The sequence below is a fragment of the Syzygium oleosum genome, unplaced genomic scaffold, assembly GCF_021117445.2.
Source record: "Syzygium oleosum isolate NSW1041296 unplaced genomic scaffold, Sole_v2.1 Sole_v2.12, whole genome shotgun sequence".
In the NCBI taxonomy this organism is placed as follows: Eukaryota; Viridiplantae; Streptophyta; class Magnoliopsida; order Myrtales; family Myrtaceae; genus Syzygium; species Syzygium oleosum.
In genome coordinates this window covers 8,216,191-8,243,412 of record NW_026607496.1, presented here as the reverse complement: position 1 = coordinate 8,243,412, position 27,222 = coordinate 8,216,191, and the positions used below count along the sequence as shown (strand labels likewise).

The following is a 27,222-nucleotide window of genomic DNA, read 5'->3' as shown; positions in this document are numbered from 1 at the left end:
GCAGAGTCTTCACTCATTGCTGGATTTTATTTTGGTCTCTTGCTACTCCACATTCGATGTTCTGATGCTTGCTAAAGCCTGCAGGCATTCATGGGTACACACGTTTCTCCTAAATAATATTAACACATCGCACATTCATTTGCTTACTTAGCAGCAGGAAAATCTATAGAATGCTGAAATTCTAGGAGCCATCTTGATCAGGAGCCTAAACGAGAAGATGCATAAATAGAAAATTTCTACAGTTACATCGCTTCTCAAGCTGCATATAAGGAGAACCTACGACTAATCCAAGAAACTAAAAGAACAATTCATGGCTGACAACATATTTTGACAAAACTTTTAGTAAGTTGGGAAGAACTTGCTACGGGTGGCTATACACTGGAACGTTGACGAGGACAAGTGAACTTATTATGTGAAAATGAAAAACTCAAGGGAAGAATTCTTATCAAGTCAAAGCTATCATCAGTAGAAAAGTTCTTCCGGCAGGTTACTGGAGTGACTCGGCTTCCGACGCCTCGAGTTGACCCTTCTTCTTTTCTTGCTCTTGTTTGACTTGTTCTTTCTTCCTGTCCTCTGCCCTTCATAATGCCATCAGAAATTACTTCAGGTAGCAGTTAAGGCTTATCTTTACTGGAGGCCGCTTGCAGATCGGACTCTGAGCCTGCCGTGTTGGTACTCCTCAGAGGCATCTCATGGTTATGTTTGCCCTCATATGTTGTTATAAGGGCTCTCGGATCATCTGAAGCTCTTTCGACATGCTTCCGCACGTTGCACTTGAGACTGGTACATCTATAGTAGCTTCTGTTGAAAATGAAATACCGTTTTATGAGATTCTGTGAAAGAGACCTCTCTCATTCCTCTTTCAGCAATTCTCCATACCTGGTGTGCATTGCAATATATAAACTAGAGTTGGAAAATCTACTTAATTCAACTTTTGTCCTTGATTAACAAAACTACAAAGAGGAAGTAATGGTTTTTTTTTTTTGACTTCTAAACTTTCAATGGACAACACAAGTTTATTTGTTCAGTAGCTAAGTTCTAGCATAGAAACTAGTTCTCAGCATGACCATCCTTTCCAGAGTGCTAGGATAATGATCAACCAGCAAAATTTGACCCCATGTAATTAGTTGTTTTTCCTTAAATAACCGATCTTGTCAAGTGTTCGTAACCTAGCAAAATGTAGATTCCAGAAATCTCTCAAGCACATACTATTCGGGTTGGGAACGTATTCGAGTGCAGGTTATACACTCTGTTCAAAGTCTCACCTGGGATACGGGTTTCCTTTCACTACCTTCTGCCCATACTTCCTCCACCGAAATCCATCACCTACAATCTCCGAATCTGTTGAATTTTGCACAGCGCGGGCTTCTTGTATTCCTTCGCCTGAAATGTCTGGTTCATTCAATTGATTCTCCCTTTTCCTATAAGAAGAATTCATTAGTCAGAACAAATAATGCGATACTGATAAAGAGGTCTGCGCATATGGGAGAACAAGACTAAAAGAATCACTAATTTTATTCCAGGAAGCTATCTGGCTTCTTCTAAGCTAAAGGCAGCTGCTCGCTTAAGCTAACCTTCTCTTATTCTTGGGCTCGTCATCCTCTTCCAACTCTTTGCTTCCATCATCGTATTCCCCACTAATACCGCAAGAATTGTCGGGTGTCCCACCACCAGCATTAGGAGCCGCATATGTGATAGGATCATAAGCCAGGGGACCTTTCCCGTGGTAAGTCATGAGAGCAAGATTCTTGTTCTCTACTCTATCTTTGGAGCATTCATTTCTTTCATTCAGGTGACCACTATTGTTAAGGTTATTCGTGCTGTCTACGCCAGACCCTTCCAGTACATTGCCTAGCCCTTGTGTTCCTGATGAACTGCGTTTTGGAGGCTGAGGCTTCGGATGGTTGTGCTCACCTTTATAGACGATTTCTGCTATCTGGCCATCGAAAGACCTCTCGACCTTTTTCTTCACCGGGCAGTTTGGGTGCGTGCATTTATAGTAACTTCTAGGATACTCGCTTCCCTTGACTTGCTTTTGCCCATATTTTCTCCAATTATATCCATCGTAAGAAGGGCGATCCACATTCAAGGCTGGTAAAGTTCTCGCATCTTCTTCCATGTTCTGGGCGGCCAATCTCAATGGTTCGCTCGTCCCATCCATATCTGCTTGCAAAGAGACACTCCCATGAAGATTTCCACTGGGCTGGGATCTCGAATTCTGTTTGTCCTGCTGCTGAGATTTAACACGTGCTTCGGCGACTGACAATGTTTGACGGTGAGCCGTATCGAAGCTTCCCTGATGAACAAAAAAATTATATCTTTCTAGATTAGATAAGAACTAGGTATTACACAGTTTTTCTGGAACTTGAAATGGCCTCTGTCATAGGATAAATGCAATTTAGGTACCAACCATATTTGCCAAGAGCGAGACAGTTGACCTTGAGACAAGCTTTGCCAATGGTTTGTATATTACGGTAGGTTTTTCATCAGACTTTAAATTCTTATCAGTGGAATTGCCGGTTGCTGTTCCAGAGACTTCTGCCTGAGTTTGTCTGATTCAGTCAATCTTAAATCTCAAGAGGCTGAAATTAAGAAGAATCATATCCACAGAACAAATATAAGGGTCACCTGGGATGAATTCACTGCAGTTGGAGCTCGATTTGGCACTGGCTTAAACCTCACTGTTTTGGGTCTAATGGTGGCAGCTGCAGATTCAGTGCATGCATTAGGTGGCGAGGAATTAATGGCACCAGCAAGGAGCTCCGAGAAGGATCGAAAATTCGAGCTAGTGGGCCGTGAAGCAACTGGCTTCGCGATCACTACTCTGTCCGTCTCTTTCGTCTCCATCTCCAATTGATGGATGACTTAGTCACATTTCTCTTGGGTTATGTGGGAAGTACTATTTCCTTCCTGGACGCAATCATCCTGAGTATAGATCACAGATGTTATGTGCTGGGAAAAAAAATAGATCACCGAAGTTGATATGATTTCTCTGAGCAAAGCTTGATATTTTTCTAACATATCATAAATCTCATAATAGAACAGAAAGATGAAATGGAAGAAAAAGATGATCCAGAGTCAATACTGCGGTGGGGCAAACAGGATCACAACTCACATCCCACACAGTGCAGCATGGATTCAGTTTGGTAAGGACTATACAGCTGCAGACAGAGACCATCCAGACAGTTTCTCCCTAACGCCACTTTAAATGAATTCTAGTTGATTTAACAAGGTTTTGTGCCTCCATCAATGAGGGAAAATGATGAATTATCGAAATAAATAAGCAATGAGAACATGCTTTACTCCACTTCCACTTCACACTGGTACACTACAGATTTCAAGCTCTATGGAAGCATTGCTCTTTCGATCATGTTTAGCCACTCATACACGCGTTGATCATTCAACTATCTTCTACATCCTTTAGTCTCCGCCATTTCATTGGCCCTACTATTTGCACACTGTAGAGAGCTTAACCTTTTTGGCTTGGATTCTTCAATGAGCAGCTTTTGTCGAACAACCTTGAAAACGTCATAATTATTAATTCTATCTCAGTAAACATGGTTTTCATCTTCCCAGTCTTTAAAAGAGAAGTAATACGATTCCTTTGGACCATCCTTCTCTAACAGCACTTTGAGCCAAATAATCCCTCATGTAACCTTTCCAAAATAATGTACAGTAGCTTATAGAGTATAAAGTACTTGCACTTACAGATTTTTTTTGTCGGCCAAATTTTGCTCAGACAAACAAACACCAGCAAACTAGACATTGTGGTGGGTAAAACAAAAAACAAAAATTTACCACACCAATGTGGTTATAAAAGAAGCCAAAAACAAGGGCTAGAAGGTATGGATTTCCCACCTCACAACCTAGTCCGGAGTCTTCTTAACTAAATCAATCAGTCACTAATTGAGAAGTGCGAATTGTAGCCTAAGAACTCAATCGATGAAAACTGCAGAACAAAAATGTCTTTCCTTGGTCAGCGAATCATGAATTCATCCCAGAAACAAAATTGAGTTTTTCCGGACTTTCTCAACTTCTTGGCTAGTCATTAGCCTAGCTAATACCAAATTTAGGACGTTTGAGAATATAAGGGTACAATCAATTGCTACAGCTATCTGTTAATTTTCTCTGTTAATTACCCTATATTATAAGGGTGCAAAGACTGGTTTACAAATTAGTACAAAGTGTTGCGACAACAATGTAAGTGCGCATTTGAATAGATGCCCAATGTTCAAGCACAAAAAGAAGTATGCGCTTCAATTTGTAAACCAGTCTTTATACAACTTTATGTATCTTCATACTAAAATTCTGGCCTGCGTGGATATATTTTGATTGAGATTTGGCTGCAAAGGCCTCAAGCACAGCTGCCACCAACTCATGTCTGGAAATCAAGCCAAATCGGCCGTACAACCCTTTTTCAAATTGACTGCAAAAAGAGCCCCTTTTAATAGGAGACACTTTATTCATCTCTTAGCAAGCAAATTAATTACCAAATAAAATTATGATACTTTTGTTTTCTGCAACCCTCAAAACTAAAAAGTAAAAAAGGAAAAAGCCCAAAATAAATTTAGCAAGTAAATCTAATCCTTTTAGAGTTCTTATATTTAACTCAAGTGTCTGTGTTTGTTCTTTTCTTTTGACAAAGTGAATGCAAATTTGCACCTAACTGAAAATGGAGAAAGCAAAGAGAAATTTAAAAAGATGACAAGAAGTTATGTCAGCTACCCACTACAAGGGAGGACAAAATTCCCAAATGCAGAAACTGGGGTCGTTTCCAAATTTCTTGTTATAATCAAAGAACACATCATGCACAAACCACTTCACAAGATGAAGCAGATAATAAACAGAAGACCTTGACATCCTTGAGAGCACAGAAACGACAAAAACAGGCAGACCCGTACGGTCAGTATGAGCAGAAGGAGACCCAGATTTAATCTCAAAAGAACTTGACTACTGAAATGAAGTGATGGAACTAACCTGGAAGATGACACTATGCTCTACGATAACTCAAGGAGGTTCGCGCCTTCACTTTCATCTGCACTGGAGAGCCAAGAACTGGGTGAGAAAACATGAGAAACTCGAAAATCACTGGATCCAATTAAATCTAGAAAAGTAAAAACCATGCACAGAAAGTTGACCTTGGTGATTCAGAAACCAAAAAACGGTGCAACACTCCCGCAGAAAGCTTATGTATAGCGCTAAAAAGGGAAAAAAGAAGCTTGGCTAGTCCTTTTGAACGGGGAACAAGATGTTCTTGGACAACCCAGAGAACTACGAAGAGAGTTTTTGTCTGGTTTTCCTTTCAAATTTACGTCAGATTTTTAACAGTCACAGTACCCTTTTTGCTGAAACCACAGAGAGAGATAGAGAGAGACAGAGACAGAGAGAGAGGGAGAGAGCGAATGGGAGAAAGTTCACGTTTTGAGACGGAAGGAAAGTTATCAGCAGAAAAAAGAGAAGAATAAAAGAGAAATGAACAAAATGCAAAGTCAGTGTTATCTTTTCTTAATATATTTCTTCAATCTTATGCAGCGTTTCAATGGCACGGTGGGATTTGCACTTGCATAGTTTTCTCGATATGGAGGAGCAGGTCGAATTGCGCGATACATCGTTTTTTTATGTGGGTCCCGACGCTATTAAGGAATGCGATTGGTTGTCGGGACCATGAATGACTAAACTGTGTAAGCAATACGTGCGGAGGCAACAAAGCTTTTCGGTGAAAACAGTACGGCTCGACTATCTCTCTCTCCCTCTCTATTGACTCTCTGCCGTCGAAAAGCCAAGACGGCTCTGAATAATTCCTCAAGGCCTCGCGTTGCATCAAAATGGGAACTCCTAACGACGGCGCGTCCGGAAAGGGCGGAGCTTTTATATGTGTGCTAGTTTTTCTTTTGCGCTCGTTTTCTGTCAAGGAAAGGAGTTTCTCTTTAACGGACGTGTAGTCAGTGTGAAATATGATTTACACCGCCTATATTGAATTCATGCAGTTTTGTATTCATACGAGCTAAAATGAAGACAAGGTAAAACTTTTTTGAAAATGAACTTTGAAATTAGCTAAGCTTGACGTGGTAAATCCAGAGTTTACGGAATAACATATTAGTCTCGCGGTCTAGTGAAGATGCGAGTCAAAACTTGAACAAATGATCGAAATATCTAATTGTTTACACTTGAGTATGTGAAGCATTGAACCTGTGTTTTTCATGTAATCCACACAGAGTCCGGTCCCTAATTGTTAAGCACTCCGTATGAATTAGAGTTTATGTTGATTATATCAACTTAAAATCTAACAAGAACATTGTGAGGCATTAGGCATGTATGTAACGTCACATCTCCTAATCTGAAACGACGTTGGTAAAGAAGTTTCGTGTAACCTCAAACTAGCTCAATGTGTGTTAAAGGCGTGCTAACTTGAATGATCCAAATAGACCCGAGTAGGATCACACCTGCACAACATTATGCCCTAAAATTAGTAGGATGTATCAACACACAGCAATGGTGATGGAGGGATGCATAGGGAAAGATGACTGAGCTATTTAAGTTTGCTTATGAGAGTTAATGATTATGGTGGGCATGAACCCCATTACTTTCTATAACTCATTTCACTTTATATGGGTGATTTGGGCATGATCAAATTTCTCCTTTTTCATATTATTAGTTTGCTTAATCTCATTGGATGCTGCCTTGGCCTGTGAATCTTTCCTTGTCTGCTGAGTTGATCCTCAAAAGCACCTCTCCATTGATGACGCTGCAAAGCCACTTTGTAAGCTTAAAAAGGTCCCTTCATCCCTAATTTCGACCATACCATCCATAATTGAATTAAAATAATGACTCTGAATTTAGCAATCATGCCTTCATTAGTACTGTAAAAGGTGGTGAACCCCACTGAACAGCTCTAAAAATTCTTCCAGCTCATCCGCGGTACAATAGATTGATTAGAAAAGAGAACATTAGTGATAAAGCATCTGCCGTCTTTCTTGTTGTGAACTTGTTTTCCAAATTCAAACAAAAAATAAATAAATAAACATCATTGAGTTCGAAGTTTTGAACACTTTGTCAATATCTGTTCAATTCTTCTAATCGTGCTCTCTTGAAGCAAATTCATTCCTTATTTAGATTACATTCAATATATCATCAATTGCCTAGACTTTTAACACAATGGTCCTGCCTTTTAGATCTAATGGAACATCACATTATTAAGTCACATATAAATGCTATAAAAGTATCCCACGGTATTCGTCTACAGGATTTACATACTCTGCGTATAAACTTTTGAGCTGGATAATCTAATACAACATCAGAATCAGATTCCGTCTCGTTTTATTTCGTCAAACTCCACGCGTTGTCGTGCCTAAACCGACTTCCACATTCTTTTTTTTTCATCACTAGAAGTGAGATTTTTTAGGTCGGATGGTACGACGAGTGTCAACAAGAGAGTGATGGGCGAAGAAGCTAAAATTCGAATGAGCAAAAGGCGAAATGCAATCATGCAAAAAAGAAAAGTCTGGTGTATCAGATAGTGGGTGGAGAGGGGGGAGAGTTTTGTCACATAGTGGAAAAGAAGAAAGGGTGATTAGGTCGAGAGCTTTGACTTTTGGAATGTTAGTTGAAGAGGGAGGGGGGAGTGAACACGAGAACGAAGTCGGTCACGTGATGGTGGCGTCGTCAGATTCTTCCGAACCGAAATTCCACGGCCGCGACTGGTAGTTGCGCAACCCCAGCGCACGAACCTACAACCCCCACGCCCATTCACACCATCCTCCGCCCCACTACTCCCCAGCTGTTGTTGTTCTTTTCCTTGGACGAGGAATAATTGGATTAAGATTCCTAGGTTGTTCGGAGTGAGTGAGTGAGATGATGAGTACGTATATAAGATCATTGGTTTGTTCAAACCTCCAATTAAACTTTGCCGAGTGTCTGTTTGGTGTGAAAGATCTTGTGGGATCACTGCTAACCGTTATCTTCCATCACTTGGTGTCTGGTTGAGTGTACCCTCACCAAAAGAAGGGAGCTTTTGCTCTTATGAGGGCATCCGCGGCCTGTCCGCTTTCTCGAAAAATGGCTTACTCCACAAATGCATACCTTATTTTATCATGCCGGGACCCTCACGCCTCGAACCCCCAATTCTCCTCTCCCCTACCCTCCACGTATCTTTTTCCTCCTTGGGTAAGAAAGAATACTGTCTCTTTGCTTTACATCTAGAGGATCTCCGAGGTCCGAACGATATCCTGAATAAAGTAGTTTAAGGTCATACTTAGGACCATTTGTTGTTCTTATCCTTCAACGATGAATAATTGGATTAAGATTCGAAGGATGCTTGGGGGAGTGAGATGATGAGTATATAAGATCATTGATTTGTTCAAACCTTCAATTAGAGCTTGCCAAGTGTATGTCTAGTGTGAAAATTTTTATGGAATCACTGTCAACTATTATAAAGGCCTAATACCCTAAAAATCTCTCCAACTTTAACTCATGTCCCGATTCTACATTTTGTTTTATAAAAAATTTTCAACTTTAGGTCATGTCCTAATTCTACCCGAAACTATTTTTTCATCTCATAAAAAACCCTCAACTGTAGTTTCAATCTCAATTCTATCATAAAGTAATTTTGTTTTATAAAAACCCTCAATTCTATCATAAATTTTTTTTTTGTCTCATAAAAAAATCCCAGCTTTTGGTCCAATTTCTATTTCACTCTAATTATTTTTTTGTCTCGTAAAAGATCACAAACTTTTACTTAAGTCCAAAATATGCTCTCCACTAACCCTCCGTCAAAATCGCCCTTAGTGATTTTGTGCTCGTCGATCTCTCGTGCTTGGAAATGTTCTATCTGAGAGCTCGCGCTCAAGACACTCTAACAGCTTGTACTTGGGAGTTTTCCATCTCTCGGTTATCATCGATAAATTTTGGGCCGAGGGTTAATGGGGGAGATTTGTGACTCAAGTAAATTTGTTTAGTTTTTTATGAGACTGTAAAAATTTTAGAGTAAAATTGGGATAAGACCTAATGTTGGGGATTTTTCATAGAAAAAAAAAGTTTATGGTAGAATTGGAATATGACTTAAAGTTAAGGATTTTTTTGTGATAAAAAAATTATAGAATTAGGATTGGACCTAAAGTTTGAGGCTTTTTATGAGATAAAAGGTAAAATTGGGACAAAAGCTAAGATTTGAGGTTTTTTAGGGTATTAGGCCGTTATATGAAGGTATGGCTTAATACTTAAATATTATATGAAGGTATTAGGCCGTTATACGAAGGTATGGCTTAATACTTAAATATTATATCATTTCACACTTAATCTAGTCTTTTTGCCTAGTACTAGGCATAGAAATATTTCTTTGATGAGTCAAATATGGGTCTAAAAAGATTCTAACTTAGGATCTCATGATATCGTGTGAGATTTTTTTGTATATTTAAATCTTCCATAATGGTATAGCTATTCCTATATTGTAGTTCTATCAAGTCTTAGTTGGGCTCAAAGCGTCCTAACTTGTGTGCTTTGCAATATGGGAGAAGGACACTAAAGTGTCAAAAGCTATGTACGACGCTCACTTTAGTGCCAAAATTTGTTTCAGATCACTTAATTGCCACTTTAAAAAAAAAACAATCACTTAAGTGCCAAATCCGATCTGAATCCCCGGAAATCTGACATGGCAATATTTTATTAGTTTCTTAGTTCTACGTGGCTCGTCGGCGCGCCCAGTCAGCATATAACCCATAAACGACGTTATCTAAAAGTTGTAAATAGTGATCGTTTGAGTGCCAAATTTTGTTTAAAGTGATCACTTCAGTGCTAGTCTTTGTTAAAAAAAAATCACTTCAGTGCTAGTTGGATTGTGTGACATCGTTTTGGATGCCCACATGGACTGAATTTTTTAAAAAATTATGTGAAGTCATATTAAAAATTTTAATTATAAATGCCACGTAATCAATTTGGCTAGAATTGACACTTAAGTAATCGTTTTTTCTCCGATTTGAGACTTAAATGATCGTTTTTTCTCCGATTTGGCACTTATGTGATCCAAAAAACACTTTTAACACTAAAGTGAGCACCGTACACAACTTTTGACACTTCTAGTGTTCTTTTCCCTGGGCAATATACATCTTTAAATTACAACACCGCGAAATTGAGGGACACCCTTTTTTCTAAAAATTGTTATAAAGTTTTACGGCTGTGAGGATCTTGCGAAGCATTGTAGAAAAGTGACAACCTCCGAGTTTCATTAATATATAGTTGTTGTCGAGAAGTTATACCAAAAAAATTCATATAAACAAAATTGAACATAAACTTAGTGCGTTTGGCCTTTTCTATTTTTCGATTTTCCTAGCCAAAAATAGAGACCACTATATTCAACTTCGAATGAAAGAAGAAAAAAAAAAGTCATGCTACCTGCAATGAGAAATACTACCTTTAAAGAGAAAAATATCATTTCTTTTTTATAAAGATCTAATAAGAAATATATTTATTTCCAAACATAAATTATACACATAACAAAATCAAGTGCTTTGAGAAATCGAAATTTCTTCTCTTTTGGTAAGTTTCCAGGTATTTTAAGAGCATTTGCCAACAAAATTCTTCTTAAGGTTAATACCACAAAAAACTCCAAACCGGTATATCCATGACAAATTTATTCAAAATTAATTTTTTGACCACGAAAAACCCCAAACTGGCAAACTTGTAACAAATTTACCCAAAACTAATTTTTTGATCACCTAAAATCCCAAACCAGCACACCTGTGACAAATTTACCTCAAATTAATTTTTTGACCATAAAAAGCTCTAAACTGGTACGCATATAACAAATATACCCTGAACTAATTTTTTGACCATCAAAAACCTCAAACTGGTAATCATGTGACAAATTTACCCTCTGTTAGCAGACCAATTAGGAATTTTTCGTGTTATTTACCCTATAGATTTCCACGTGGACTTGCCACGTCACCATATCACTTCACCATGTGTCATCCACGTCAACAAATTCAATGGTAAAATTTGACGGAAGCTAACAAATGGTAAATTTGTCACAGGTGTACCAGTTTGGGATTTTCATGATTAAAAAATTAGTTTAAAGTAAATTTGTCACAGGTGTACCAGTTTGAGGTTTTTTGTGGTATTAATCATTCTTCTTATGAGTGGTTAAAAGTCTTGTCACTTTTCATCATCCAAGTACTTTCTGGAGCTACAATTCCTGTATAGAGTCGCCATGAGAAATTTGAGTTGCTCATATTCCTATTTTGCGACTATCAAAACTGCTTCATATTTATACAACATTCTCTTATATTAGTAAATATTGGAAAAATTACACAAAAATTCCAAATTATTTGGCTTAATGTGCAATTAAGTCTTAATAGATTGAAAAAAGTGCGATCAATTCTTAAAACATTTAAAATTTGGTGTAATTTTTTCATTTTGGTGACCACGCACTTAATTTCGCTGACATGGCACGTTGGGAATCCCACGTGACCTTTTTTTAAATAATATCTTTCAGCATATGTGGTGCTGACATAATGGTGATTCAATATTATGTTATAAAAAGTTAAAATATTTTGAATAAAAAGGAAAAGCCATGATTTTGAAAAAAAAAAGAAAAGCAAAAAAATTTAGAAATGGAAATCAACCTAAGAGAGAGAAAATGGCCACCATGCGGGGCGGGTGTTTGAAGGTTGGTTGTGGCGGCGATGCACTTGGTTTAACAGCTTCTCCCACAGTCTTCTTTCTCTTAGTTGTTCTTTAGCCTAATTCCCTAAAAAAACCCCAATTTTAGGACTAGTTCTAATTCTGTCCCAAACTTTTGTTTGTTTTAGAAAAAACCCCAAATTTTAGGTCTAGTTCCAAATCTGCTTCGAACTTTTGTTTTTTTTTGTCTCAATCCCCTACTTTAGATCCAATTCCATATCTATCCCAATTTTTGTTTTGTCTAACAAAATGCCAACTTTCAATCTATTTTCAAATCTCCCCCCGTGGTCCAGTTTTAACTTGACATGGCATTTCCATATTGATAACAAATCCACATTAACATGGTGACATGGAAAATTATCTCCAAAATGAAACTATTCTAGGATATGAAAATTAGGGATAACTAATGTATTTTTGGACAAAGAGTTGTTGGAGGTAGAATTGGGACTAGACCAAAATTTGAGGGTTTTTTTTTAGAAAAAGAAAAGTTAGAAGATAGACTTGGGACTTGACCTAAAGTTTAGGGTTTTTCCAAGACATAAAAAAGTTCGGCGTAGAATTTGAACTATACTTAAAGTTGGTGGTTTTCTAGGGTATTAGGCTGTTGTGCTTTTCTGAATTTTAGGCTGTTATGTTTGCCCAACTTTTTACTTTTAATTTTGGCCTTTTGTTTCTATTTTTTTTTTAACTTTTTTTTCATTTTTCACTATTTTCTGAGTCATCTCGGAGACGCGTTAGCAAAATTAGCTTACACGCCTCATTTAGAAACAAAGTGCACCATTTTCAAAAATTTTAATATTTAATTGCGGTTTTGAAAACTTTTAAGACTTAAAATTCACTTTTGGCCAAATTTTTTTATCATTGAGATAACTTTTCTTGTAAATATCCCACTCTCCATGCAATACTCGTTTTTTATTGGGAAAATGATACAAATGATCCCTGAACTTTTGGCTCAATGTCCAATGTCATCCCTGAACTTTTAAATTGTTCAATGCGATTTCTAAACTTTAGCTCAATGTGCAATATCATCCATGAACTTTAATTTATTCAATGCGGTCCATAAATTTTTGGTATATGTTCAATCTAGTCCCTAAATTATATGAAAATATTCGATGTAGTCATTCCATTAATTCAGGGACTATATTGAACGTGTATCAAAAGCTGATGGAACACATTGAATAAATTAAAAGTTTAGAGTCGATAGTGAACTTGTATTAATAATAGTTCATGGATCACATTAAATAAATTAAAAATTTAGGGATGACATTATACATTACACCAAGGTTCAAGGACCATTTGTGTAGCTATAACCTTTTTTTAATCTGTAACCGGACTTCACTTTAGAAGGGGAGAAAACAACCGAGTACGATAATAATATATGGCAAATTCACTAAGCTCGAGTATAGATCGTAGAGAAACGTACAAATAGAGAAACGACATTGGATTTAGCAGATTTCTCCCCCGAGGCTTGCAGTGTCAGATGTTGTTGCTACACTGACAAGGGCCATGCCCGAGTCCAAAAGAGCGTACTTCTCTTCATCTCCATTGCGCAAATCGATTTCGGAAATGTTAAAGAAATGAAATAGCGTTCTATGTAGAAGGCTCGTTGTAGTTGTTCTTTTGTCACTTAGGGAATAACCTTCTTTTGGGTTGGACTCATCGTCAATGTCATCGGCTGACATGACACTTTTGAGTTGGAAGCAAAAATGTCTTCTTTTCGATGAAAACGAACTTCAAATGGAATCGAAATGAATGGTTTTATGAAGTTTCTTTAACTTGGGATCTCACCAAACTCCTTCGGTTGTTGGGGGAAGAGGTAGAAGAGGCAACCGTCTTCACCAACTCCCTAAGTTTGTTAGTGTTTGGTTGGAATCGGGGTTAGATTGAATGTGCAAAGCATCTTAGTACAACAACCGATTGTGCACTCGACGGTGACAAAAGTTATTTTGGGCCTACCCAACTTTTGGTTGGCCCTTACTGTTAAAATTTTACTGGGTAAAAACTTACCTAGTGATAAATTGAAAAAAAAAAGCACACACACTGACTCTCTCTCTCTCTCTCTCTCCACCGTCACCTTTATCTCCTTCGTCTATGGAGGAGATGACCAGTTTCGTCTCATCCATCGACGGTGGAAACCATCGTCCGACATTGAAGGAGATGAAACCTAATAATCTCACGAAGGAAGCTTATAGATTAGGTATCGGGCTTTGATAGAAGAGATTCGCTATTAAAATATTATCCCGCATTACCTAATAATGGATCTTAAATACTCTTTATATTCATGTGATTTTTCTTCGCCTAATAATTTAAGTTTATGGAGAGGTCGTTGCTGACTAAGTCATATTGTGGGACAATGGATTGAGACCTGGTGAGGCTACGGTCGGTATCTACCTCCATCCGGTAAGCATACACCGTTGGGAACTATTGGGCCAAGCCAGGCAAAATTCAAGTACGACTTCGATGTGATACCTTGGCCCCCGGTTGACAGTTGACCTGTTAGAGGCAAAATTGAGGGCAAAAAAACACTACAAGTGCCATAATTTGTGTACGGCGCTCACTTTAGTGCCATAACTTTTTTTTGGATCACTTTAGTGCTAAATTTTTTGAAAAACGATCACTTAAGTGCTAAAATTTTTGAAAAACGATCACTTAAGTGCCAACTTCGGTGCTGTACACAATTTTTCGCCGGAAATCTGACGTGGCATTTTTTTTATTAATTTCTGAAGCTGACGTGGCTCGCCGGAGTCTTGCCGGAGATTGGCACTTAAGTGATCATTTTTCAAAAATTTTAGCACTTAAATGATCATTTTTCAAAAAATTTAGCACTTAAGTGATCGTTTTTCAAAAATTTTAGCACTGAAGTGATCCAAAAAAAAGTTATGACACTTAAGTGATCGTTTTTCCTCCGACTTGGCACCAAAGTGATCCGAAAAAAAGTTATGGCACCAAAGTGAGCGCCGTACACAAGTTGTGGCACTTATAGTGTTCTTTTGCCCAAAATTGAGGTATCAAAACGAACCAGCCAAACTGGGGAATGCACACTAGATGGTAAACTTTGCCACCCCAGCATTCACCCCTTGCCTATAGTTAACGGTTTTGGCTCGGCTCTCCCAATGTAGAATTCTGACCAAGTTCTCACTTATGCAAAAATTGATCATTTCCATACTGGGGCTATGACTCTACCTGGTTCCCCCATTGCTTGAACTTACTAAAAGTGCTTTAACAACTTGTTTTACTTCATTATACGAATTGGCAATAATAGGTTTGAACAATTCAGCCATGTTTTTAAAAATAACACTCCGCATAACATGTAGGCTACGGTATGTTTCTCGCCTAAACATGCTCATACATTGATTAGTCATTCCAACATTACCATTTCAACTTTAGGAACTAGTCGACACATGTTCAAATTTTTTGCCCAACACCAGTCGGGAGGGTCGCGACATATAGCGACCACACTCGCACACATTCATTATCTCCACTGCCCACACACACAATCACGTTTTTCTCAACATTTTGCCCACCACCCCTTCTTGCATTACCCTCTAACGTATTCCCACACAGCAGATTCATATTGAAAAGCAAAGAATATAAAATTTACTAGTTTCCACTCTGAGTTCTACAAAGCGCGCCAAAATGTTTTTCTCTCAAACTTCATCAAATGAACGCCAGCCCCCTTAAGAAAGACTCGTCCTTGAAAACCGAGCTCGAAATTGGCAAAGATGAAAAACACGTACTCCTTGTATTATTAATTGGGCGATTATAGTTTAGAAAGGAACATGAAGTAGACTTCAGGATGACTCAGAGCAAAAACCTGACAGCGTAATCTCAAATCAAACTCACAAGAGCGAGAGTTTGGCAAAATGAATGAAAAGAAATAAGAACTTGAATAAAATAAGTAAATATTGCGATTTGGTTGAGTGTATGTACCATTCTTCTTTCCTAGGCCGTCCTTTTACAGTTTTGAGTATCTAGGATCTCACTTTTCAAGTTCTTAGACTTGTTTTCCAGTTCTGAACGTGTCCCCCCGAATTTTTGGCCGGGGTTGATATTAATTTCTAGTAATAATTGTGGTACTAATGCCAACTGCTTCTCCACGTACGCCAATCTTCTTCTGCCATGTGTCTAAAATCTACGTCACTCAATTTTTAGGAATGACGTTTTAACAAGAAAATAAGTGTTCCTGCACTTTTCTTAGACATTTAATGGATTTGGAATCATGCCAGCCACTTCCATCATACATGCGATAGCTACTTCTACAATGTGTCCCCCCGAATTTTTGGCCAGGGTTGATATTAATTTCTAGTAATAATTGTGGTACTAATGCCAATTGCTTCTCCACGTATGCCAACTGCTTCTCCACGTATGCTAGTCTTCTTCTGCCATGTGTCTATAATCTACATCACTCGATTATTTTAGGAATGACGTTTTAACAAGAAAATAAGTGTTCCTGCACTTTTCTTAGACATTTAATGGATTTGGAAACATGCCAGCCACTTCCATTATTCATGCGATAGCTACTTCTACAACGTGTACATTAGCTGCCTATGCCATGTGTTTGGCCATAATTCTCACTTCTCTACTTCTCTTTTTCCATGTTAGCATTGACAAAGCCAATGTCGGCCTCATGTTGGCTAAACCTCATGTTGGCCAAAACCCATGTTAATTACATTCCAATCAGCATAATTTCCATAACATCATAATTATAAAGTCAATATCTTGTTTGACATGGCAGATGCCTCACATAGCAATTACCTCTCTAAAAATGGCCAATATCAATTTTTACCATCTGTAGGTGTCGACGCATAGAAACTTAAATTTTATTAGAGATATCAATAGCTTTTCATGATAATTGTAAGTGAATAAAAACTATATCTAACTTATCTAAGAATTAATCACAAGAAAAAGTAATTCAAAATGTTTAGGTCAACTCGAATTAAAAAAAAAAAAAACAAGAAGCAAGAGTATCTTAGAAAAAGAATAGTCAAGTGTAGGAGGTTGGGTACTGTATGCATCATCTAAAATCTTTTAAAGCATAATTTTTGAGGTCGGGTACTTTAGTTATGTTGCCTTCGACACGGTTGAAACTTTTGCTTTTCTTTGGTCCCAACATGACCGCCCAAGCGTACGGACCGCATAAGGTACGGCCGGAGAATCCATCTCCAAAATAGCATGTCGCTAGGTCAAAGGTGATCTTCCAATTCGGATACAATCTAGAGGAACCTAAGTCAGGCTGGAATTAATTTTAAAAAAAGTAAAATCCAATAAGATGGGGTCATGATTGATCAATTCACAGCCCCAATTCAAACCATATCGATCAAAGATCACAATTCTCAGACCTAAACGGTCCAAATTCAAACAGAAAATAGAAGACTAATTCAATCTGCTATTGTCTCGCCTCTTGATCAAACGCAGCCCTCGCCACCCTTGTTGTTATCCACCTCCGGACCGCAATTGGTGCTCACACGCTATAGAAAGTAGATGAAAATTCTTCAATTTCCTTCCTTTTCTAGTTTCTTAAATTGCTTTAGATTTGTTATTTTAATTTCCTAAATTAGTCAATTTGCTAATTCTTTCATTTTTCTTGAAAAAAAAAACTTGCTAAAAAACTTTCACCAGATCATGTGGTGAGTGGTGACGGTAGTAGAGAAGGAGATGGTAACAGGGGTGAGTATGGTTCCACTGTTGACACTTATTTTTTATTTGCCCAGAATTAATTATACAAAATTTAGGAATTAATTTTCTTTAATTCCTAAAACAAAAAATATTTCTATTTAAATGCATTACATATAGAATTTAGGCACATTTGTATTAATAGGGTCTATTAGAGTTATAAAAAAACCAAAAAACCAAAAAAATCGAGTCAAGCCGGGTCGGGGCTGGGCCGACCCGGCCCTTTTCTTTTTCCTTTTCTTCTCCCGCCTAGCCCCCGGCCCATTCTTTTTTTTTTCTTCTTCTTCTTTCTTCCCCCTCCGTGCGGGCCCAGCCCGCTTTTCTTTCTTTTTATCCCCCCCCCGCGCACGGCTGGGCCTGGCCCGGCCCAGCCCTTCTCCTTCCTTCTCCACCGTCGCTCTCGCTGCCCTGTTCCCGACGGCAGCGTGACGCACGGCGGCGCCGCTCCTTGGTGTCCCTATCCGGCCAGAGCAGGGCCGAAGAGGCATGTTGACGGGACTGGCATTAATTGCCAGTCCCGTCCTCCCCGTTTTCCCGGCCTCCCTTATCCCCTCCGCCCTCTCTTCTCCCTGTTCCTCTCTGCGCCTCACTAAACTGACCCCCTGCTCTGCACCGGCCTAAATGGCCGCGAAAGTCGCGCGCTAGAGTAGGCCGGTGCAGGCCATCGTCATTGCAGACGTAACGGAGTAGGGGGGCACCATCGTTGCCGGCTATAAATAGCCAGAGAGAGAGAGAGGCCGGTCGGCCAATTTGAAGAGAAACAGAGAGAGAAAAACAGAGAGAGAAAGAGAGAAAATAGAGAGAGAAAGAGAGGAGAGTTGGCTTCTACAGGTTCCCAGCAGCGTCGCCGTTGCCCTCCGATCAGCCGGAAGCCCCCCCAGACGCGCCGTCGACGGTGAGATTCTCCCCGGTCCGAACTGCCCCTGTTCTGCTCTGTTTTTCTGCTTGGTTTGGCAGGGACCCGCGACGGCCGTTTTGCGCGAGTCCTGGCCCATACCGCCGTCCCCTGCCGTCCGTGTGTCTTCACCGAAGGTAGGTTAGGTCGCTTGAATCCTCCGGTTCGCCGAAACAGGTCAGAATCTTCTGTTTTTGGTCGTGCACACCATTTGCTCGACAAAATTCCTCAATGAAACCGGTTTTTAATCCGGTCGCCGGCCGGCGAGCGGCGGTCGGATGGCGACCCCAGGTGGCCGGCGAGACTCGGTGGAGTTCCCAGAAGCTGAATTAGGGGTGGCGCCGGTCTGGGTCAGCCGGCGAGAGGCCGATTTTCGGCTCCGCCGGCGTCCGCTCACACGGGTTCGGCCTGACCCGGTTCAGCCGACCCGACCAGGGTCAACGCCCTGGGTCGGATCTGTTGACCCGGGTCGGTCCGACCGATCCGACCCGGGTCAACACCCCAGGTCGTATCCGTTGACCCGGTTCCGGATCCACCGACCCGTTTTTTTTTTTTTTTAAATAAAATTAAAAAATATTTTTAAAAAATATTTTCTTTTCTTTTTTATTTTTCCTTCCCTGTTTTTTTTTTATTTTTTTATTTTAAGAAGAAAAAAAAGTTTCGTATTTATTTTATTTTATTTTATTAATTTTTTTAAAAAAAATTTCAATAATTTTTTTTAAATTTTTTTTGTGATATATTTGTTTTTTTAATTTATTGTGGTATTATTATGTAAGTTTTTGTCTTGTTTAAATTAGACAAGCCTGAGGTTGCGCGGTAGTATTTTGCATGTTAGTTTTTATTACCGTTGTATTATTATACATGTTTTTAGTACAATTGCATGAGTTGTTGTATTTTTGAATGTCATTTGACTCAGTTAAGATTAGAACTAGGCTGCATGAATTATTGTGTTTTTGACTGCTAATCGTTTCTGATTATGCACTCGTTTGATCACCTCACATGTTAGGAGAAAGGTCCTAAAATCAATCCAAACTGTCTGATAAATGTTTTCAAAAAAAAATGAACAGGGTAAAATGGTACCGAAAGGGCATTAGTTATCCAACTAGTGTAACCAAGTCCCCGAACTCAGTTAATCTCTGGTTCGCAGGAATAGGGTGATTCTCCCATCACCTTATTTGGATTTCTAATCGACCCACCCCAAATCGATTAGTGACGACTCCTTAGTATAAACCATTTGCATGTTAAAAACTTAAACCCTAAATCGTGATATCGTATGGGCTTGGGAGAGCCCGAGTTAAGTCCCAAACCTAGACTTAGCACGTACCAGGCGAAACCCCCTTTTTTGCATGTGTTCAATAAAAAGCGAGAGTTTAGTCGCGACAGACTGGCGACTCCGCTGGGGACTTGCATTTTTTAAAGTGGACTTAGGCCAAAAAATTTTATCCTATTGAAAATGATTTTTGTTTGGCAGCAAGGACTCCAGGTATAAACCTGACATTAAGGTGTTATTTGTTCTTGCAGGTTCGAATTGATTGTTTATAAATTGTTGTGCATGCTTTAATGATTTAGCACTACACTATTGCACACACAACCACGCTGTCGGACCTGGGCCGCAATAGGGCATTTTAGGATGGTATTAAGAAAGATACGACCTCGAACGCAAGCCCGCGATGTAGAGGTTGCCTTTCTTTTCCCCGAAATTTATTTCTAAAAAATCGTAAAGAAATATCTTTAGCCGCTATTCGCGTGACTACAAGATATTCCTTTCGATTTGGCCGAGGTTCAAAGAACTTGACACCAACGCGAGACTGCGACGGTCAGGCTCCCTTTTAATTTCATTTTGCTGAGCCAGTCTAGATAGAAATCGAACCTCACTCCTCATGTGCATGTCGTTGTGATTGCCATGGTTCAAGGAAAGGTATATATTCTGTCCCTTTTCATTTTATTATGCAGCCTACTTATTTATTTGATTTGTTTTTTTAGGCCACCCGTTGATTGCATTCTATATACGATGGGAAGAGCTGATGTCCAATTTGTCCCCACTCCTAAAAAAGAGCTTCTGGCATGGTGGGACCGACTCGATCAAAATGGCCAACAGTATGTTAAAGCAAGAATTGGTCGCCTACTCCCCTTGCTCAAAATCAACATCCATTCTGGCATGATGCAAGCATTAGCACATTTCTGGTGCCCACAAACATCCACTTTCATATTCGGTAAGTTTAAGATGACCCCGACCCTGGAAGAGTACAGTGTTGTCATTGGAAATCCTTTGGGATCTGAACTCATCAAACCACTTTTGGGTGTGTCCCCTCTACCCGAATTATCCTAGTTTTTGCGAACCGATAGCAATACCGTGAAAAGAGTCGTTAAAGTTCATTGCAATGCCTGCCTCTGGTTTTTCTTAAATGAGCGTTTTGAAAGTCAACTCATGAGCCAAAAAGCTAAAATTTTTATCCTTGCTTTTGTTGGGTATGTCATTTTCTCCCATCGCAGAAATTCAATAAACCCTTCGATTGCGTATGTGGCCAAACAAATTTGCACCGGCTTGGGTTATGTTAATTCGGCTCTAGCAGAAACATTTTTGTCTCTAAACCGTTTTAAACAAAATGATGATAAAATCATGCGGGCCGCCCCAGAGATTTTGCAAATCTGATTTTTATCTCATTTGAGAGGATTTGGGCATCTCATGCAGCTTTTTGAAGTCGATGACTTCATGCACCCGATTTAAAGGTTCGAGATTTTAAAAAATAATTCCCCTCATAAGGATTATTCTACCTGGGTAAATTTTTTGAAAGACCATGATCCCAAAGCTTTCTTATGGCATGCTAAATGGTTCCATGAGGGTTAGGTTTGGTATGCTCACCAGTTTTACAACGCTGTCCCACTACTCGGATTATCTGGCATCACTTCATACTACCCCTACCGGGTAGTTCGCCAGTACAGGGCCCTCCAGGAGATCCCGCCACCTCTCACGACAAAATTGAGGCGAGCTTGATTCACTCGCTCGAATTACAATTATGCTGGCGAAATTCGTGCCACCCAGGGGAGATGGACTGAATGTCAGCCTGAGAACATCCTTGTGCCTAGACTATTGAAAGGGCAAGAAAAAGTCCACCATGCCTCTTTATTCTACATCATACATCACAAAATCCCGGCAGAGGTACAGCCAAAAGTCCCGGATGTACCCAACAAGCCCAGTCGCCAAACACAGATCGACCAACTCGAAAGGACTATGGAGACGAAGGATACGCTTATTGCGGAGCTTGTCCGTGAAAATAAACGGCTCCGAGAGACTATAGCTTCCCCATCGTTTATAGAATAAGCATCCGGGAAAGGGCACCTTTTTGTTAAAAGCCCTGTCTTTTATATTTCCCTATATTTATGTTTAGGGGTTTTGGTTATCTCCTGTAAAAATGTTTATGGGTTGTACAAATGTTAATATAACTCGGGCCGTTTTTTATGCTTTAAATAAATTTTTTTGCCCCTTAATGACACCACCGCGGCCTTCGGCCCAGTGGTATCCGGGGATGTAGCGTCACGGTCCGAGGCGACCGGGGTTCGAACCCCGGGGACGCCACCTGTAATGTTGATATTAATAAAAACCCTTTTTCTCATTTTTTTCTTTGCAAATAAATAAATTATGCAATAATAATATGACTAGGTCATAGAATGATTCTTTATTGGACATTATACTCATTCATATTAGCGTTTTCATAGGTAGTTACAAAAAATGGCCGAAGAAAACGTCCGTCTCAATAACATGGAGGACGAGATGAAGATGGTCCTCAATGCGATCCAAAATCTCACAAAGCAGGTGCAATCCATTCAGGGCAAGCTCACGCCCACGCCTGCAGCAATTGAAGTGGTGTTACCACCACCGTCTACTGGAAAAGACAAAGCCTTCGCCAGTGACAGCAAAATGCCCCTGCTGGAGGACGATCCGCTTCCCCTTGATGTCAGGAAGCCTGAACTTGAAGCTGTACCAATGACAGAACAGGACAAACGCCTTGCAAAGGTCGAGGAGATGCTGAAACAGCTACAAGGCCCGCAACATGCTGTTCCACTTGACCTGTCTATATACAAACGGGTCAAAGTACCAAAAAAATTCAAGATGCCGGAATTCGAGAAGTATGATGGTACCTCATGCCCCAGACATCATTTGCACATGTATCATATGCGGATGACCCAGTATGTTGACAACGAACCCCTCATGATTCAGACCTTTCAAGCGAGTTTGACGGGGCCAACCTTGACGTGATATATGTCGAAAGATGTAGATGCTTTTAAGTCTTGGGATGATGCCGCTGATGCATTCCTCAAGCAATATCAATTCAACCTCGACGTCACCTTTACTCGTGACGATCTGGAACGTACTGAAAAGAAGAAGAGTGAGTCCTTCAAGGAGTATGCCACCAGATGGAAGAACTTGGCCGCCCAGGTTACCCCACAACTCATTGATCATGAACAAGTGAAGTTGTTCATAAAGTTGCTTCCGTACGAATACAGACACCGCCTGGTTGGCGCCACTGCTGAATCCCTTAATCGTCTCGTTCCTATGGGTGAACGAATTGAAATGGGACTGCGTGACGGATGGTTCACAGACCCCGCTTCCATAAGTAAGAGACTCCACACACGAAAAGAGAAGGAGCCCCTAACGGATGGAAATATTGCATATACCCAGACAGTTTATCCTCCTCGGACAGTCCAGGTGAACAGTGAGCAGCAGCCAACCTCAAGTCGCCAGCCTCAGTGGCGATATAAGAAAAGACAATTCACTCTACTGCCTAGATCCCCTTCTCAAGTCCTGGCCATACTCCGGAAGAAAAACCTGCTTTCTACCGAACAAAAACGGCCCAACTCAGAAAGCTTTTCGAATTATGATCCGTCCAAAAAATGTGACTATCACATGGGCGAGGTAGGGCATTCGACTGACGACTGCTATACCCTCAAACACCGAATCCAAAACTTGCTCGACACCAAAGCCTTTTCATTTTAGACATCCAAGCCAAACGTCCAAAACAACCCACTACCCGAACATGAAAACAGAATCAATGCCATATCCACTTTCGACGCTGGTCGAATCAAGAGTGAAAGAGTATACACTGCTGACGTTTATAACGCCCTAGTGGAAGCGGGGTATTATCCTACTGGTGAAGTACTGCCATTGTCCCTAATGAAAGAAAGGGTTGCTAGCATGGCGAAAGCAGGTTTGATTGTGTACGCCGACCATACCGATATAGTGACCACCATCTCTGAGGTTATCATCGACTGGGACAAAAAACTCTCAGCATTGAATGCCGAAACAAGTGAATCCATCCCCACGCTTGTGAACAAACCTTTGTCTGACAGCCCAGACGAGGAGGAGGAGCTGACGATTGAGGTACCCTTACCCGCGGAGCATATAGTGATCAAAATACCTCAGCCCTACCGGTACGAGAATGACAAGGCGGTCCCATGGTCCTACGAATTGGATGTGGACCTAATCACCAGGTCAGGACGAACGTATGCCTAAGCTGACGCTCAGCCTCCGAAGCCTGTTACCGACAAAGAAGCCAAAGAATTCCTGGCCATCGTCAAAGCCAGTGAATATAATGTGGTGGATCAGCTACGCAAGTTGCCCGCTCAGATTTCCTTGTTAGAACTACTCCAAACGTCCGTGAAGCATCAGAAAGCTCTGATGAAGGTACTCAGCGAAGTAAACGTACCAGAGACAATTGAGCATGACAAGCTAGAAGCATTTGTGGAGTCTATCCTTTTGAAGGATCAGATAACATTCTCGGAAGATGAATTTCCCGCTGAAGAAAGGGGACATACCAAAAGCCTCTACATCTCCGTCAAATGTAGAAACTCCCATGTAGCTCGAGTTCTGATAGACAATGGGTCTGCATTGAATATCTGCCCGTTAGCAACCTTACGTCGTCTTAATGTGGACACGTATAAGCTCCGTGCCTCCAAAACATCCGTCCGAGCGTTCGACAGGATGAAGAAAAACACCGTGGGTGAGATTGGCCTTGATGTACAGATTGGTCCAACAGTATTCAGCATTCTGTTTCAAGTAATGGACATCCCCACTGCATTTACCTTTCTGCTGGGCCGTCCCTGGATTCACTCTGCTGGAGCTATACCTTCAAGCCTTCACCAAAGCGTGAAGTTTGTGGCCCAAGGGAAGCTAATCACAGTCCTTGGAGAGGAAGACCATCGGATCTATCAAGAAACCGCCATCCCATATGTCGAACTAAGCGGCAAAGTGGAATCTAGCTATCAGTCCATCGAGCTCGTTTCAACTGTGCATGGATATCGAGGAATTGCTCCCCTCGTCCCTGATATGTCAAAAGCCTTAGTCATGGTAGGGAAGGTCATGGTTGGGAATGGTTTCACCCCAGATCAGGGACTCGGCAGAGGAGGCTGAGGCATCCGAGAGCCTATCCAGGCTGCCAAGAATCACCGTACCGCTGGTCTAGGGTATCGCGGAGGAAACCCACATGCCAATAAAAGGCACATAGCGGGTCAAGTCGGTTTGCCACTTCCCCATATCCGGGAAACTTTCCCGTCACCTGCTAAATTACTGCAGGATGAAAAAATTTATCTTAACCTATCAGGACAATCAGGAGAAGGGTTCAAGCATCCTACCGAATCTTCAAGACAGCCGAGCTCCTCGATGCTTCCAGTAAATGTTGCTGTTGACCGACATAGGAACCTAGACAAGCTACCGATTGAGGAAGATTGTGGACGAGAAGACACGCTGGATAATGTGGTCACCATATTTGACGACATCTTTATAGGAGCCATACAAGAAGACTCGGCCTCTCAGACAAGTACGAACCCGCCTGATTTGCTTGAACGTTTGCAGTGTCGGTTAGGCGATCTACGAGATTTGCTTGCGTCCTTAATGGATACTATCGGCCAAATCTCGGATGTGTTACTCCCGTTTCCCGATCAGGAGCAGGTGAACCAAGTAAATCGTCCCGAAGAAAATCCGCCATCGGGAGCCCTTCCCGACATGACTTGGCGAGATGTCCAACTCTTACAGTGGCAGGGCAATGTACGACGATACTCGCCGGTTCCCAAATCCATGGATGTGATATTCTCTATGCTTTTGCAAAAGGGACTGATCACAAGGAACCCAAAACACCCTACTCCTGAATACTTCATTAACTATGATCCCTCCAGATCTTGTGACTTTCACTCAGGAGAGGTCGGGCACTCGCTGGATGATTGTGACGCTCTGAAGAATAGAATTCAAGACCTACTGGATGCTAGGGCATTCACTTTTCGTGCCCTATGGTTATGTCATGGTGAAGATGATCTCTTGGTGGTACCTAGCCTTCGTGACGCTGCCCCTGAGCTTTTTGATAAGGCACGCAAGGGAAAGAAAATTATGGATACTCTGGGCCAGCCCAGTGGTAAGTTTGATTATTACGTTGACTACCAGATGCCATCAAGTTTTTATGAAGACCAGCAGAACAGCATTCCTAGCGGATGGGACGACATGGAAAAGCTGACACCAGTGAAGAGAAGAGCCGATGAGCTAGATTCCTAGAACGACGATTTCGAAGATTTCTTCGTCGGCGCAATAGACGAAGGACCAGTAGAGGGAATGGGCGCAAACCCGCTTGAGTAGAATTCTTCTTCTCCTTTCTGCATGAATCCCTGGAAAAGGGGCTATCCTTGTGTTTTGTTTTTTGTAGTCATTTCTGCTGGAAGAAATGTCTTTTTGAACTCACCCTCTTTTGAGGTTGTAAATCCGTGTATTGTAAATAAATAATGTTCTAAGGGCATGAGGTAGTATATCAAACCGGCCCGTTGATGATATCCAGCCACGAAAAGGAAGGCATATTCTTGCGACTTGCAAGGGAGTTAGTACGGTCCAGCCTGATGATGTAGATACTGACAGCAGCGATTCTGACGATTCAAGCGATGACCCCGCTGAAATCCAAAGAAATTGGGAGTAATATGAACAAATCAAGCCTCTTACAACTGAAGATACTATTACCATCAATTTGGGTGGTACTCAGTAGTCAAAAGAAGTGAAGATTGGGGCCAACCTTCCCGAAGAGAGAGCCACACGTTTGATCGCTCTCCTCAAAGAGTATCAAGACGTCTTCGCATGGTCTTATTCTGATATGCCAGGACTAGACCCTCGGATTGTCGAGCACAGTTGGCCTATCAATCCCGACATGCCTCCCAAAAAGCAAAGGTTACGAAGGACCAAACCCGAACTGTCGAAAAAGATCGAAGAATAAGTGATGAAGCTGTTGAAAGTAGGGTTCATCGAGGTTTCGCAATACCCTGATTGGGTAACGAACATCGTACCAGTGAAGAAGAAAGACGGTCGAATTCGAATTTGTGTGGATTACCGCGACTTAAACAAGGCCAGTCCAAAGGACGACTTCCCGCTCCCCCACATAGATGTCCTTGTGGATAGCACTGCTGGTTTCGAATTATTTTCTTTCATAGATGGATTCTCTGGGTACAACCAGATAAGGATGAACGATGAAGACAAGGAGAAGACGGCGTTCATCACTCCATGGGGGACCTTTCACTACAGGGTTATGCCTTTTGGTTTGAAGAATGCTGGGGCAACATACCAACGTGCTATGGTCACTATCTTTCATGACCTGATGCACAAAGAAATTAAAGTCTATGTCGACGACATGATCGCCAAAACTAGGTGCGGAGAGGACCACATTGAAGCTTTGAAGAAGCTATTCAGCCGGTTGCGTGAGTTCAAATTACGCCTGAACCCTGTAAAGTGCATATTCGGGGCGACCTCTGGTAAGTTACTCGGATTCATCGTGAGTAGCAAGGGGATTGAGGTCGACCCCTCGAAAGTCAAAGCAATATGTGAATTGCAACCCCCGTCCACAGTTAAGGAGGTCAGAAGCCTTTTGGGAAGGTTGAACTACATTGCTCGGTTCATCTCCCAACTGTCTGAGACTGCGCGGCCTTTCTTCAAACTCCTCACGAAAGGCACTCAAATC

General features: G+C 40.8%; 1 protein-coding gene across 5 annotated transcripts; it reads right to left on the bottom strand.

The window, feature by feature from the left end:
- Positions 1–200: 200 nt before the first annotated feature.
- Positions 201–5,496, bottom strand: LOC115674175 (WRKY transcription factor 44-like). Of its 5 annotated transcripts, none has more exons than XM_056316563.1 (7): positions 5,139–5,486; positions 4,978–5,040; positions 2,629–2,952; positions 2,411–2,542; positions 1,575–2,296; positions 1,266–1,421; positions 201–801 (listed from the first exon to the last, which is right to left on the bottom strand). In XM_056316563.1, the coding sequence occupies exons 3-7, from the start codon at positions 2,845–2,847 to the stop codon at positions 615–617; spliced, it is 1,416 nt and encodes a 471-aa protein (XP_056172538.1). In that variant the 5' UTR covers positions 2,848–2,952; positions 4,978–5,040; positions 5,139–5,486; the 3' UTR covers positions 201–614. The 5 variants fall into 5 exon arrangements, with proteins under 5 accessions (XP_056172538.1, XP_056172539.1, XP_030452365.1 ...); XM_056316564.1 differs by having other exon boundaries at positions 4,978–5,035; XM_030596505.2 differs by having other exon boundaries at positions 2,629–2,925; positions 5,139–5,485.
- Between the last annotated feature and the right edge of the window lie 21,726 nt (positions 5,497–27,222).

Excerpts from the sequence above, each read along its gene's own strand:
- LOC115674175 (XM_056316563.1), bottom strand. The coding sequence starts at position 2,847 with ATGGAGACGAAAGAGACGGACAGAGTAGTGATCGCGAAGCCAGTTGCT. Across the intron at positions 2,543-2,628 it reads CTGCAGTGAATTCATCCCAG|GCAGAAGTCTCTGGAACAGC; the intron begins GTGACCCTTATA and ends AGACAAACTCAG. Across the intron at positions 2,297-2,410 it reads TCTCGCTCTTGGCAAATATG|GGAAGCTTCGATACGGCTCA; the intron begins GTTGGTACCTAA and ends TTTGTTCATCAG.